This window comes from Eublepharis macularius, chromosome 8 (assembly GCF_028583425.1).
Source record: "Eublepharis macularius isolate TG4126 chromosome 8, MPM_Emac_v1.0, whole genome shotgun sequence".
In the NCBI taxonomy this organism is placed as follows: Eukaryota; Metazoa; Chordata; class Lepidosauria; order Squamata; family Eublepharidae; genus Eublepharis; species Eublepharis macularius.
In genome coordinates, this window is record NC_072797.1 from 41442813 (window position 1) to 41459110 (window position 16298).

At 43.5% G+C, this 16298-nt stretch overlaps 1 protein-coding gene across 1 annotated transcript in view; it reads left to right on the top strand.

Annotated features, from left to right (window-relative positions):
* ANKRD31 (ankyrin repeat domain 31) overlaps nucleotides 1-16298 on the top strand; it is a 105111-nt gene that overhangs the window by 40755 nt on the left and 48058 nt on the right. The window contains exons 5-6 of the mRNA XM_054987557.1: nucleotides 6040-6184; nucleotides 15025-15213. Coding sequence (XP_054843532.1) covers nucleotides 6040-6184; nucleotides 15025-15213 — 334 coding nt within the window. The remainder of the gene's footprint in view (nucleotides 1-6039; nucleotides 6185-15024; nucleotides 15214-16298) is intronic.

The following is a 16298-nucleotide window of genomic DNA, read 5'->3' on the forward strand; positions in this document are numbered from 1 at the left end:
GTTCTTGACTTAAAAGACGCATACTTTCACGTGGGCATACGGAAGGAGCACAGGAAGTACCTGAGCTTTGTTTACCGGCAAAGGGTTTTCCGGTATAAGGTGCTCCCCTTTGGCCTGTCCACTGCCCCACGAGTGTTCACTAAATGTGTGGCCCCTGTGGTTTCCTTCCTACGGGAAGAAGGCTGTACCATCTTTCCGTACCTCGATGACTGGCTCATCGTGGCTGAATCAGAGTCTAGGCTGGTGCAGGACATTGGCTTGGTACTTAGCACTTGCCAACGCCTGGGGCTCCTGGTGAACTTGGAGAAATCCAAACTGGTGCCCAACTGCAAGGTGTCCTACATTGGTGCACTGTTAGACTCTGTGGAGGGTAAGGCCCTGCTCCCCTTGGAGAGGGCTCGGTCCCTAAGGGGTCTAGTGTCCATGTTTAAAAGGAACCGGTTCCAGTCTGTGCGCACTATCCAGTGCTTACTAGGGCATATGGCAGCGGCCACCTCTGTGGTTCCTTTCGCTAGGCTGCGTATGCGCCCTCTACAGAACTGGTTTGTGCGGAGGTATGATGCTCTACTGCACCCTCCGTCCCTCAAATTCTCTATCCCGAGGGTCATCCTCTCCTCCTTGGACTGGTGGCTGTCTGATGACAACTTGTTTAGAGGGACCCCTTTCGGGTATCAACACCATGACATCACGGTTACCACTGATGCCTCTCTGTTGGGATGGGGGGCTTACTGTGGTGATGTGTCGCTGCAAGATGTCTGGTCTGACAGGGAAAAGACCCTCCATATCAATGTGCTTGAACTAAGGGCCATTCGTTTCGCACTTGTGTCTCTTACAGCACTGCTGAGAAATCGTCAGGTCTTGGTACAGACGGACAACACGACTGCCATGTACTACGTGAATCAGCAGGGGGGCACAGTGTCCATGGCCCTGTGCCGGGAAGCCACACTCACTTGGCAGTGGGCTATCAAGAACGGCGTGTCGCTTCGTGCTATACACGTGGCTGGGTCGGACAATGCCCGGGCAGATGCCCTCAGCAGGGTCCCTTTACTGGAACACGAGTGGGAACTGAACGTAGAGTGCGTTGGGCCGATCTTCCAGATGTGGGGTCATCCAGTGATAGATGTGTTTGCCACTGCGGCGACCACCAAGGCCCACACGTTCTGTTCCAGGGCAGGGAGCGACCCCCTCTCTATTGGGGATGCCTTCCAGTTTACGTGGACGCAGGGCTTGCACTACATGTTTCCTCCATTCCCCTTGATTCCCAGGGTCTTGTGCAAGATAGAGGAGGACGGGACGGACTGCATTCTAGTGGCCCCCTTCTGGCCACGGCAGGTTTGGTTCCCGAAGCTCCTGCGGATGTCCCAACGGACGTATGTGAGTCTGCCCCCTCGGCAAGACCTTCTCCTAAACGGGAGCCTGGTCCACCACGATCCAAGGAAGCTGCATCTAACGGCTTGGCGGATCGTTCCTCCCCGATAGGCTTTACTGACGAGGTACAGAGGGTCCTCCTGAATGCTCGTCGGCCATCCACTAGGCGCGCTTATGCGGCCAAGTGGCGCAGGTTTGAGCTCTGGGCACTTGCCAGAGGAGTGGTGCCTGACAACAGTCCCTTGGGGGTGGTGTTCGAGTATTTGTGCCACTTGCGTGGCCTGGGCTTGAAGGCTTCCTCCCTCAAGGTCCACCTGGCAGCGATATCAGCTGCTCACACCCGAGTTGAGGGTGCTACGGTGTTTTCTCACCCACAATCCCGCCAGTTCCTTAAGGGCATGTACAATCTTTACCCACCTGTGTCAGCGCCAGTGCCTCAGTGGTCGCTGTCCTTGGTGCTCTCACGTCTCATGTTGCCTCCATTTGAACCGATGGCTACCTGCCCCTTGGATATGCTATCCTACAAGGTGGCATTCTTGGTGGCCGTCACATCGGCCAGAAGGGTCAGTGAGCTGTCTGCACTGCGGTCTGACCCTCCCTTTCTTGTGTTTCATCCCAACAAGGTGGTCCTGCGTCCCTGCCTTGGGTTCCTGCCCAAGGTGGTGTCCGCCTTCCACCTCTCGCAGGATATCTCACTGCCTGCTTTCTTTCCTCAACCTTCCTCTAAGGGGGAAAAGGCCCTTCATTCCCTAGACTTGAAGAGGGCCCTAGCCTATTACCTGGATAGGACGAAGGGATTCCGCTCCAGTCCTCACCTGTTTGTATGTTTTGGGGCCAAGGACAAGGGTAGCAGGGCTTCCTCACAGACCCTGTCTAGGTGGATTGTGTCGGCCATTAGCAAGGCCTATTCCCTAGCAGGGGTGGCTTGCCCGCTTCATGTCAGAGCCCACTCCACGCGGTCCCAAGCATCCTCTTCGGCACTCCTCAGGGGGGTGCCCCTGGTTAACATTTGTAAAGCAGCCACATGGTCCTCTGCAGACACCTTTGTCAGGCATTACGCCGTTGATGTCAATGCGGAGCAGGATGCATCTGTGGCCAAGGCTGTCTTACACTCCCTCTTTTCCTGAGGGAGTTTTGGTTTGACTTCCTTGACGTACCTGTTGGGTACCCTTGAGTGGAAGTGTGTATATATGTACCTTGGGGGTGTGTATATATGTAAATATTGAGTATTTATGTGTCCTTACACAGTATTTTTACATAGATGTATATATGCATGTCTATTTCTTGTTGATCTTGTTTGCTTAATAAAATTGTGTTGGACTTCACCCCCGCCTTCCTTATTGTGTGAAGCTTGGTACACTCCCATGTGTGGAGGCACAGAAGAACGAAGATGAAAACAGGGTTAACATACCTGTAACTTATGTTCATCGAGTTCTTCTGTGCTGACACACAACCCTCCCTCCTACCCCGCTGTGAACTCCAATGCACAATACTGTGATGGCTGTAACGGATATTGGTGTTTTTAAGGTGTTACGGCTGAAGTGTGTTGGTCAAGCGGCGGCAAGGGAGAACTGAGGGAAGGGGCCGTTGGTCGCTGGAGGATCACGTGACCGTTTGGGCGGGAAAACGGTCGCTGAGGCGCGCGACAAACGGCCCCTTCGGAGCCATGGAAGCTCTAGAAAATTCTCCGGCGGCTGGCCTGCGCCTGCGCAGTCCCATGTGTGTCAGCACAGAAGAACTCGATGAACATAAGTTACAGGTATGTTAACCCTGTTTTCATCGAGTTCTTCTGTGCTGACACACATACCTCCCTCCTGCCCTGCTGTGAACTCCTATTACCAAAAAAAAAAAAAGGAATGAGGATTCTTCAATTGGTAATTATTGTAAAGGAGAATTAAATCCTGTATGGGATAGCGGCGGCAAGGCTGAACTGAGGGAAGGAGCCGTTGGTCGCTGTTGGGACATGTGACCGTTTGGGCGGGAAACGGTTGCTGAGGCGCGCGCCCAACGGCCCCTTCGGAGCTGAGGAAAGCAATGAAAAATCTTCCGGCGGCTGGCCTGTGCCTGCGCAGTCCCATGTGTGTCAGCACAGAAGAACTCGATGAACATAAGTTACAGGTATGTTAACCCTGTTTTGTGGCCCATGCTGGGCCCCGATGACCCCCCCGGCCCATGGGCCGTGCAGCACAGAAGCAACCAGGCTGTGCCTGTTGCTTTGTGCGCTTGCGCCCCTGGCCCGACCCAGCAGCAGCGCTGCGGGACACATGGCGCAGAAGCAATCAGGCTGTTGCTTTGTGCGCTTTGCACCCCTGGCCCAACCCAGCAGCAGCACCACGGGACATGCGGCTCAGAAGCAATCAGGCTGTGCCTATTGCTTCATGCACTTGGTGGGTCAATCAGACAGGGCCTATTGCTTCGTGTGCTTGGTGGGTATTGGACATTGGAAAGGTCAGTTTGTAACCCCTCAAAGTAGCTTCCAGCAGACACTCCAGTTTTTGCCATTGTCCCTGCCAATTAGAGAGCTCCTATTCTGGCCCATCCAGCCAGGAAAAGGGCCAGCCCCTCAAAGTAGCTGCCAGCAGACACTCCCATTTTTGCCACTGTGAAGAGAAAATGACAGGAAAGAGGGGACCCATGGATCATGCCTTTCATGGGGTTCAATCTCTCTGAAACTTGGGAGGTCTATAGAGGACAGTGAAGACTATGTCCCCTGCAAATTTGGTGGGTATTGGACATTAGGAAGGTCAGTTTGTAGCCCCTCAAAGTAGCTTCCAGCAGACACTCCCATTTTTGCCACTGTGAAGAGAAAATGACAGGAAGGGGGGGACCCATGGATCATGCCTTTCATGGGGTTCAATCTCTCTGAAACTTGGGAGGTCTATAGAGGACAGTGAGGATTATGCCCCCTGCAAATTTGGTGGGTATTGGACATTGGGAAGGTCAGTTTGTAGCCCCTCAAAGTAGCTTCCAGCAGACACTCCCATTTTTGCTACTGTGAAGAGAAAATGACAGGAAAGGGGGGGACCCATGGATCATGCCTTTCATGGGGTTCAATCTCTCTGAAACTTGGGAGGTCTATAGAGGACAGTGAGGATTATGCCCCCTGCAAATTTGGTGGGTATTGGACATTAGGAAGGTCAGTTTGTAGCCCCTCAAAGTAGCTTCTAGCAGACACTCCAGTTTTTGCTACTGTGAAGAGAAAATGACCAAAGAGAAGCAGTTCCAGCCATCACATTAGGAGTGAGTTAATTAAAGGTTTGACCAAATATAGCAGGCTAATTTTTAAGTCGATAATTTTGTACGGCCCGCAAATGATGTTATAAATATCCCAATTGGCCCTTGGCAGAAAAAAATTTCCCCACCCCTGCTCTAAATGTTCACTGTATGACATCTTGGATTATTTCTGTTCCTTGTAGGCGAAAAGCCTTGCCACGACTTCTTTAAAAGTATACTTGGCAGCCATTTCTGCCTGTCATGATCAGGTTGAAGGGCGTACAGTGTTTTCTCATTTGACTTCTAAGAAATTCCTGAAAGGGATGTTTATCTTTCATCCACCTGTCGCACCTCCTGTTCCCCAATGGTCATTATCGTTAGTGCTCTCACAACTTATATTGAAACCCTTTGAGCCTTTGGCTACATGTCCTCTAGAGTTTCTGTCTTGGAAAGTAAGTTTTTTTAGTAGCAATAACTTCTGCAAGGAGGGTGAGTGAAATCTCTGCACTCATAGTTGATTCTCCCTTTCTGAGGATCCATCCCAACAGGGTGGTACTTAGACTGAGTCTGTAATTCCTACCCAAGGCGGTGTCACCATTTCATGTTTCTCAGGATATCATCCTCCCTATGTTCTACCCTTCTCCTCAGTCTGGAGCAGAGAGCATTACATTCCTTGGATCTGAAAAGAGCAATATCCTTTTATTTGGACAGGACAAAGGAGTTTCGCTCAGACACGCACCTCTTTGTGTGCCTTGGGGGACCTAACAAAGGGGAAAGGGCTTCGGCCCAAACTATATCAAGGTGGATTATTTCAGCAGTCCAGAGGGCATACCAGCAAGCGGCTGTCGAATGCCCATTACAAATCAGAGCCCACTCTACTATGGCACAAGCATCTTCATCTGCCTTTTTGAGGGGAGTACCAGTAGCTCACATCTGTAGGGCTGCAACTTGGTCCTCCTTGGATACCTTTGCTAAACATTATACAAAGGATGTGGACGTCACGCATGATGTTACAGTTGCAAGGGCAGTGTTTCAGATGAAAAAAGTATGTGGATAAATTGAAGGAAATGTGAAAATATATGCAATATTCATAATTAGAAAATTATAGTGTTCACAAAAGGCCTTGACATTTATTTGCTGTCATAGATGCAGAGCAGGTGATAATGTGAGAGTCAATAACTTAGTTTATGCCTTTACCTCTTCCCACCTGCAGAGGTAAGTTTAGCCCAAGCTGTCTTGGGAAGCTGCAGTGTTTAGAAACTGCTGCACTGTTTTTAATAAAGTGCTTCACAGCAGCTGAAAAAACTATTAGAAATCTCATTATAAAGGAGAGGTCTTGGCTTTTGTTATCACAGGTGTTGCTTCGGGCCTCACAGAGAGAGGCTGTTCTATATGAGAAGACAGAAATAGAAAATGAAGCTCTCTAAAATAAAATTTCAGAATAATCTTTACCTCTAGGTGGCAGAGTTGCTCCTTTGGTATGGGGCTGATCCGTTATTCAAGCATGAGAAAGGGAAGTGTGCCTTAGAGGAAGCTACTGGAAAGCAGATGAGAAAACTACTGGAAAGTTACATAGCTAAGTCTAGTAGAAGATCAGTATCAGGTAGGAAGGAATTATTTTTATCATTTAAACAAAATAATTTATTTTCCTTTTTCTCTGTATACACATCAAAGTATTTCTGTGACATGCATGATGTTTGTTTTTAGATTAATGAAGCAGGACTTTTTGTCATGCAACACTGTGACCTAAAACAAATACTGTATCATTAAGTCACTACTTAAATGTGCACCTCGTTCATACCTGTGATGATTTTACCAGGCTTGAATGATATGCTTCCAATTTCTCTCTGTGATTGCTTTGCCTTTGCCAATAAAAGGGACGTCCCTTTTAATATTTTCTTCAGTATTCTATAATTCTTTTGTATATCTGGTTCCTTTCCCTCTTACTTTGTTTTAGTATTACATTGTGTTGCTTTAGCATCCTAGAAATTTCAGTAAATGAATACTAAAGTCTGTTCCCTGACTTTGTTTTTACCTAGAAGGACAAAACAATTCAGTTAATGAAACAGAAACTGGAAGAACTGCCAGATTATACTCACTGTCCCTCACCAAATATTTATTCACTTCAATGGATTTGAATGATAACATGTTAAATTATAAAAATCTATTATACTCTCATAAGACAATGAAAGATCATTTTGTATTAAATGTATGAGACATTAGTATTTACAAAGTAGTGCATAAATGGCTGTACATGGCGGAAATGGATAAAATGACAAGGAAGCTGAGAGATCAGAATCCAGCAGAATTTTTTACGGACTGGGGAAGATTGAAAACATATTTAGAAAAGAAGTGGGACGTAAAGGGGGAATTATGGCAATTTGAAAATTATTAGAATGGATTTGTTATTAGAAGAGATAGAGTCTTTACCATATGAAGTGAAGTATTAGCTAATTGTTAGCCCAAATGTAAGTGGACTTAGAGTTAATAGATATTGTTAGAATTACTAAAGTAGATATTTTATCCGACTGTTAGTTAGTTTAAATTTAAATATATGTGGAGCTAATATAAAGTAATAGATAATAGATTTTAAGTTTATAACAATATTTTTGAAGTTAATAGATAGGGCTTAGTTGAATAAAAGAGTAAGTAAACATGAGATAAGGAGTTACAGAAAAAGGGGACAGATTGGGAATAGATTAGGCTATAGGGTTGGAAAGCTGTTGGAAGTCTTGGAAAAGGGGGGGAGGGAAAGGGTGGGGGAAAGGATAATGAGATGCTATTTGAAAGTTGTATATTAATATTCTCACCTAATAAAAAATTTCTAAAAAAAAAAAAAGTATTTACAAAGTAGTTTTTGGTGTACATCCCTAATACACTATTGTACACATTAAGTGACCCATATAACAGACAGGTATAAAAACAAAGATGCAATAATACCTACTGGTCCTGGTCTCACAGTATGTGTACAGTTTGTGAAGTGGAACTACATCAAACAGCTCTTCAGTGAAATAAGATTGCAGTTGGTAGGAGTAAATCTAGTCTTTTTGTGTCCCACTCCTTTCAAAAAGCTGATAGAAAAAATGTGTTGCAATTACCACTTTTTGAAGAGGGCTCCATATGTTGAGCCCCAGCTACTGAATCAGGGAAGGAAATGGCACATGCAGCATTCATTGGAATGTGTTGTCCCTCATCCATTGAGGGATATACATATAGAAATGTGCTTTATATGGCTTGACAGGGTTGTAGTCTATCGGTATAATGTAAACTATTATTAAACTGTTCCAGATGAGTAACCATGTAAGTTGGTAGCAGCAAAATATAATTGCAGTCCAATGGCACTTTACAGATTAATAACATTTATCCCAACATAAACCTTCATTAGTCTGAGGTCACTTTTTCAGAGGTATAAAGTGTACATCCATAAGGCCAGTGAATATATTAAAGGCTGCAAACAACAGAAAGGTGGGGTGGGTAAGAAGTTACAAAGAGAGACTAGTTTAAAACAAGACCCAGTAAGAATGGGGAAAAGCCACTCCCAACTGTTGGTTGATAAGCAAGCAGAAATAATTTCTCAATGAGGAAATTAATCATCTAAACCACGCACTTCAGGCAAATGGCTACTCCAGAAATGAAATCCGAAGAGCAATCAAACCCAGGATGAATCAAACAACCAAGGAAAAACAGTCTCCTACAGGAAAAGTGTTTTTGCCATATATCAAAGGAATTACTGATCAGATGGGAAAGCTTATGAAAAAGCATAACCTTCAAGCAGTATTCAGACCCACCCGAAAAATACAACAGATGCTACGATCAGCAAAAGACAGTAGAGACCCCCTCACCTCTGCAGGAGTATACCGTATACCCTGCAGCTGTGGACAAGTTTACATCGGGACCACAAAGCGTAGCATCCAGACAAGAATAAAAGAACATGAAAGACACTGCAGACTTGGACAACCTGAAAAATCAGCAGTGGCTGAACATAGCCTAACTCAAACAGGGCACAGTATCTTATTCCAGGACACCAAAATACTGGACAACACTTCCAACTACTTTGTCAGACTGCACAGGGAAGCCATTGAAATTCACAAGCATAAGCAAAACTTCAACAGGAAAGAAGAAACCTTAAGAATGAACAGAGCATGGTTTCCAGTTCTGAAAAACACCAGGCTAACAAAACATTCTATCCCCGACAATAGCCCTGCAGAGAAGATTAGCACATCAAGTACCAATCCATATGCAAAGGAACCTCCTCAGGATACAGTGAAGCCTCCCGCCATTAGCATTCCACACCCTGGGAAACTCTTACAGGATGACTCAGCTCAACCCCACCCCTCCTGAGTAGATACAAATGACCTACATCTTTTCCACTCTGTGACACTGAGAGATCTCTATCTTTTGGTGCTACACCTCTGAAGATGCCAGCCACAGCTGCTGGCGAAACGTCAGGAACTACAATGCCAAGACCACGGCAATACAGCCCGGAAAACCCACAACAGCCACAGAAATAACAAAATACAATCTAGGAAGATACAAGACAAAAAATGAAATTAGAATGCTATAGAGCTATGGATGAATTAATTAGCATCTGTAAAGGGTGGGATATGAGGATATTAGTATCTAGGTGTCACATTGCGAGAAGACAAGATTCTCTGGAAAAGTCAATAATGTTAGGAAAAGTGGATGGCAGTAGGAAAACAGGAAGATCTAAAACAAGGCTTGATTCAATAAAAGAAGTCACATCCTGCAATTTGCAAGCTCTGAGCAAGTCTGTTATTGATAAGACTTTATGAAGTCTTTCATTCATAGGGTTGCTATAGGTCAGAAGCAACTTGATGGCACATAACACACAGAGCAGCTGCTTGCCAGTCACCTGAGCTAGTTGGGCTGAGGCAGCGGCATTACTGACAGGAGAGGTAAAGCAGGAGCCATCAGTTGTCTTACTGTCCCACACCACCATGCTGAGGGTGAACAATGGAGGAGAGCAAGAGGTGGGAGGCTGTAGCTGCTGCATGAACCAATCAGGCTGAGGTGGTGGTACTGCAAGCAGGCAGGGGAGAGAGCAGTCATGGAATCATAGAATCACAGGGTTGGAAGGGGCCTCTACAGTAATCTAGTCCAACCCCCAGCAAAAAGCAGGAAATTCCTAAATACCACCACCCCTCCGCCCAGTGACCCTTACTCCATGCCTAGAAGATGGTAAAACTCCATCAGGATCCCAGGCCAAGCTGGCCTGGGAAAATATGCTACCTGACCCCAAGATTGTGATTGGCCTTACCCTGGGCAAGTAAGAAGGGGCTACGAGAACTAAGCACTGATGTAACCCTTCTGCCCTCCCTCATATGATCTGCCTAGGTTCACAGAATAAGAATTGCTGTCAGATGGCCATCTAGCCTCTGCTTAAAAAACTCCAAAGAAAGAGAGGCTACCACCTCCTGAGGAAGCCTGTTCCATTGAGGGACTGCTCTGACTGTCAGGAAGTTGTTCCTGATGTTTAGCCAAAAACTCTTTTGATTTAATTTCAACCCATTGGTTCTGGTTCGACCTTTTGGGGCAGCGGAAAACAACTCCACGCCATCCTCTATATGACAACCCTTCAAGTACTTGAAGATGGTTATCATATCACCTCTCAGTCATCTCCTCTCAAGGCTAAACATACCGAGCTCCTTCAACCTTTCCTCATAGTACTTGGTCTCTGGACCCTTCACCATTTTCATTGCCCTCCTCTGGACACGTTCCAGCTTGTCTATATCCTTCTGAAATGGTGGTGTCCAAAACTGAATACAAGGTGAGGTCTAACCAGAGCAGAGTAGAGTGATACCATCACTTCATGTGATCTGGACACTATATTTCTGTTGATACAGCCCAAAATAGCATTTGACACTGCTGACTCATGTTTAGTATAAAAATGTTATAAAAATGTTGAACTGAACAGGTCCCAGGACCAATCCCTGAGGCACTCCACTTGTCACCCTTCTCCAAGAGGATAAGGAATCATTAACAAGCACTCTTTGGGTGTGATCTGTCAACCAATTACAGATCCACCTAACAGTAATAGGATCCAAACCACATTTTACCAATTTGTCGACAAGGATATTATGTGGAACTTTATCAAAAGCCTTACTGAAATTGAGATAAACTATGTCTACAGTATTCCCCTGATCTAGCGAAGAATCAAAGAAAGAGATGTTAGTATGGCATGACTTGTTCTTCAGAAACCCATGCTGGCTCTTAGTAATCACAGCCATCCTTTCTAAATTCTCAAGGACTGATTGTTTGATGATTTGTTCTAAAACTTTTCCAGATATAGACATCAAGCTGATGGGTTGGTAATTACGCGGATCCTCCTTTTTCCCCTTCTCCTGCTTAATCACAGATTACACAAATTACACCAATTAAACAATCAAGGAATAGTTGCTGACTCACCATGACTGAGTCTAATTATCCCTGTGTATCACATGACATGCAGTCATGTGACTTACTACCTGTCAGGCTAGATCATTCTGATCTAGCCAGCTGTCACTGCCAATAAACAGTCTCAACATAAAGATGGGGACAACATTTACCTGCCTCCAATCTTCTGGCACCTTGCCTGTTCTCCAAGAATTCTCAAAATTACATTTGTGAGTTCTTTTAGTACCCTTGGATGCAATTCATCTGGCCCTGAGGACTTAGTTTCATTTAAAGACACTAGTCGTTTATGTACTACCCCTCTGTCTATCCTAGGCTGTAACTCCCTTCCCCCTTCATGTGTTCTGTTTTTGCCATGTTGAGTACCATTACTCTCAGGAGAAGACTGAGGAAAAATAGGAACTGAGCAGTTCTGCCTTCTCTTCATAGCCTGTTACAACTTAACCTTCCTTATCCTGCAATGGGCCTACTGTATCTTTGTTCTTTTTCTTACTTTGAACATAAGCAAAGAACCCTTTTTTGTTGTTTTTAGCATCACCATCACCACTGCCACCTGTTTCTGCTGCTGGCATTGTAAGCATGCAGTAGGTGGGTAAGGAAGAATAGGTGCTGGCAGAGGCAGTGGTGCTGTAGGGGGGGCAAGATGAATGGGGAGCAGCTGGCCCACTGGGTGTGGGAGCAAAAAGGATTTGCCCATATCTTATTCTGAACACTGACCTCAAAATGTGAATAAAAAAATCCACACAATGGGGCTATGTAAAATAGGGAAAGTTTTTTTCTCCCCTTCAAGGCTGGGTAAAGCCTGGGGTTTGAAATGTAAAAAAAAAATGCATTGGAGGGTTAGAAAACAACTCCTAAAATCTTCTTCTGTAGGATGAATATCAATGCAATCTCATGAGACTGCTGTAAGACCTTGGTGGTCATTTTGCGGGTTGCTAGATGACACACACCCCATCCACATTGCTGAGGATCACAAGTCTCAGAGGTAGTGCAGGAGAGGGCGGGAAAGGCAGACTACAAAAGTTAAAGATAGGAAAAAGGGAATGTAAAATTGGAAGAGGGAGGAACAAAAAAGGTTATATATATATATATAGGATGCAGATGCAGAGTTTATTGTCTATAGCCATAGGCTGTCACAAATTTTCCAAACATCATATGTATAAAAAGTAAGAAGGAAAAGTTGAAAGAAAAGTCAGTTTTTGTTTCGAAACAACGTAATGCTTCCTAAAAAGTTCCATGAATAAATTCTCCCTAGTAATTCCTTCTATACCTCAGTGGCGCCTTCTCTGTAATGTTGCTTAGTGGACTGATCTTAAAACCCTTTGAATTTTCAACTAGGCGTTCTTTACAGCTTTGGTCTACAAAACCTGCATTATTAGTTCTCTGCGTGTGTTTTATGTGCCATCAAGTCGCCTCCGACCTATGGCAACCCTATGAATGAAAGACCTCCAAAATGTCCTATCATTAACAAACTTCAAGTTTTCAAGTTTATGCTCCAACTTCAGTTGCTGAGGAGGAAGAAATCGAAAACTTTTATGCAAGTGTCCAAGAAGAAATTCATCTGGCATCTAAAGAAGATATGCTGATAATCATAGGTGACTGGAATGCAAAAGTAGGAGGATAAAGCAGAATCAAACATAGTTGGAAAATTTGGACGAAATAAAGCAGAAGAGAGGCTATTAGAATTTTGTGAGGCCAACAACCTGTTCATTGTTAATACATGCTTCAGGCAACCCAAAAGACGATTGTATACATGGAAATCACCAATTCAGGAACCAAATAGATTACATAATTTGAACCAGAAGATGGAGAAGCTCTGTTCTCTCTGCTAAAACAAGACCAGGAGCTGACTGTGATACAGATCATGAGTTGCTAATATCAAAAATTAGAATAAAACTGAAAAGATACACTAAAAGAATCATAGTGCCAAAATACAATCTAAATAATATTCCTGAAGAATGTAAAGACCAGGTAAGGAACAGATTTGCAATACTAAGTCTAATTGATCATGAGTCAGAAGAACTATGGGCTGGAACCAGAGATATTAGCAAGGAAGAATATTCAGAGACTATTCTTGTAGCCAAAAGAAAGGTGAAGCCTAAATGGATGACTGAGGAAACTCTTAAAAATGTTAAAGATAGACAAGCAAAAGCAAAAGGTGACAGAAATAGGGTCAAAATTCTAAATGCAGCTTTTCAGCAACTTTCACGCAGAGTGGGGGGGGGGGAGACAGCTTCCCCCCTCTCTTCAGTATGTTCCGAATCATTACGGAGCATACTGAAGCAATTTAAATACCCGAAGCTGAAGTGGTTTGCCGCTTTGGCTTTCGGGGTATTACAAATCATTTTCTCTATGCAGGTAAACCTGAAGTGGGAAAACTGGATTTTTTCCCCCATGCACACCCCTAGTGGATAGATCTAGCCCCTCTAAAGCCCATAGGAAATGATGGTCCTATTAATTCCAATGGCTGGTAGTTCTAGGCTCTGTCCCCTGGACTTAATCAGTTGTTAATTAGAACCAGCTGTTCTATTACTAGTATTGACAACCAGCTGTTTGGAATGTCTTCTAGTCCCTTGAAAATTTAAAGGTATGGGTCATGTCAACTAACAGCTGTTGGGCAGGGGCAGCTTCTCTCTCTCCCTCTCTTCTGGCTCCTGCTGCCTAGATGAGGAGGATTGGGTAAAAGGTCCCAAACGTGCCTAAAAATAATCCCAGAACATTAACAGGGGTCCAGAAACTTCAGAACAGCATGCCTTCCCTGAAATCCAGATCTGAAATTAGACAACGGTATTTGAAGTACACTCCTTACCAGATACATAGCTTTTATTATGCAACACTCATTACCCTTAGAGTTTGAAGCAAAATACACTGGTATAAAACTCTGAAGAATTTGAAAGCATGTTTCATCCAATGGCATCCCTAGCAGTTTTTTTTTTTTAAAGAAAGGATTAAGATTTCTGTCTTGGCAGTGTTGAGCTTTAAATCATGAAAAGTAATCCAAGATGAAATAGAAGTAGGAAGAAATATTTGTGAATATATGAGGTGCAAAAATACAATCGATATTATTAACATAATTTTTTTTTTCAAATTTCTATTCCGCCCTCCCTATGAGCGGGCTCAGGCCGGATAACAACATATTAAAATACAATAAAAAATTCATCTACATTAGAACATTAAAACAACAGTGTATTAATACACATTTAAAACAGGATGGTGGACAGCCTTCACAGGGAGGGTTAAGATTGTATACACCCCTTTTTTCAGGCTGGCAGAGGCCCAGCCTCAGCCATATGCCTGGCAGAACAACTCTGTCTTGCAGGCCCAGCGAAAGGATAGTAGGTTCTGCTGGGCCCTGATTTCAGCAGACAGAGCGTTCCACCAGGTGGGAGCCAGGACTGAAAAGGCCCTGGCTCTAGTTGAGGCTAGGTGGGCCTCCTTGGGACCAGGGACCACCAACAGCTGTTTGTCCCCTGATCGGAGCGTAATATGAGACTGAATAAGTGAACCTGAAGGAAGAACATATTAAATAAAAATAAAGGACTTCTATATAAATCTAGAGAAGATCCCTGATTTACAGTCCATTTTAAAATAGAGTTATGTTCTAAGTCCACTGAAGTCAACAAGATTAAAAAGATGTACCTCTCTTTAGGATTGCACTGATAGTAACCTTATTTTAGACTCACAAGCCATTCCGTATACATAAAGGAGAGATTGCTGTATCAATCTCTTTTCTGGGTTATATAATATGTGCATTTAATTATTTATTTTCATCTATTGATATTCTGCCTTTCCTCATGGCTCAGGGCATCTTCCTTATGGCAATGATTGTATAATTGACATGTAATGAAAAATGCCTTTGTGGTCCTTTAGCACAGCAACACAATTTAAAACCATAGGATCAGAATTATTTATTTATTAGTTGTGCTGGGGTCATACCAGTCATACAGGTATGAGTGAACTGTAGAATTGTTCATCTAACAAAATATCTTCCATAATTGCTAAAGAGTGCAAATAAGTTTAATTTGTTTTTAGACAGCTCACATTCTAAGGAAAAGGAGATGCTTTTTTCCAGTCAGCAATTGAATACTAAAGCAGCCAGAATAAACAAAACAAATAGTAAAGGAGAAACGTGTTTGCATTTGGCAGCCAAAAAAGGAAATTTGTCTTTAATGAAGTCTTTAATAGCATCTGGAGCATGTGTGAATCAAAGAGATAATGCAGGTTTGATATTTCATGCTCAGAAATTTAAAGATCTATGTTATGTTGTTACCAAGAAATCCTTTGATATTTTTTCAGCAATTTCTTTTAGTTACTAGTATTGACAACTAAATTGAACAGAATTGTTTTTTGTCTTGTGGTTATATTTATCACATAAATATATGTAGACAAATATAGAGAAATGGATATGGACAAGTGCCACTTCGGGTGTGCCAAAGGCTTCAGACCAGCCAAGAGGGACTCTTCTGAAATTCACATTTGCTATGTGTCATTAGGAGCTGCTGATTTAGAAACACATGTTCATATTCAAAGGTCCCTTATGCACATGGAAGTAGATGGGAGTTCGTTGGATCCTGCCCAATGCATTTACAATATGACTTTAAATATACATATTCATTTTCACACATTTATGTGTGAAATGAAGGCTTATGCATCTCGCAACCCATGGACATATGAGTTGATGTACCAGACTTAGGGGACTTTACACTTTCCAGTTTAAGTGCTTGAGGGCACTCCTAGACCTGACTTTCTTAATGGATAAGCAAGTCAGTGCTGTTGTAGGAATGCCTTCTTTCAATTATATCAAGCCCATAAGCCAACTCCTTGGGATCCTGCCAGCCTGGCTATGCTGGTCCATGCTACTATAACCTACAGATTAGATTATTGTAACTCTTCATGGGGCTGTCTTTGAAGATGTCTCAAGAGAGTTGGTATAAATTGCAGCAATAAGGTTCCTATTTGGATCAGCAGTTTGGAACACATCTCCCCTGTGCCACTTACACTGTACAGACAGCCTTCTTCATAAGGTGCCCTCCTTTAGAACTGCCCATATGGCAACAGTGAGATCACAGGGCTTTTCTGTGGTATGTCCAGCCTTTTGGAAAGGGTTCCAGAGTAGGGCACGTTCACTTGCTACATTAAGGGAGACGTGTATGGCAGTCTTATTGCAGAGAGCATTTGGTAGAAGGTGAATATTTCCAGTGGATTTATGAGTTTGTTGGTCCTGTGTATGTTTTAAATTTGAATGTTTTAAAATTTGTAATTTGTATATTTTAATATGTTTTAGTATTGTTAATTGTAGTATTATT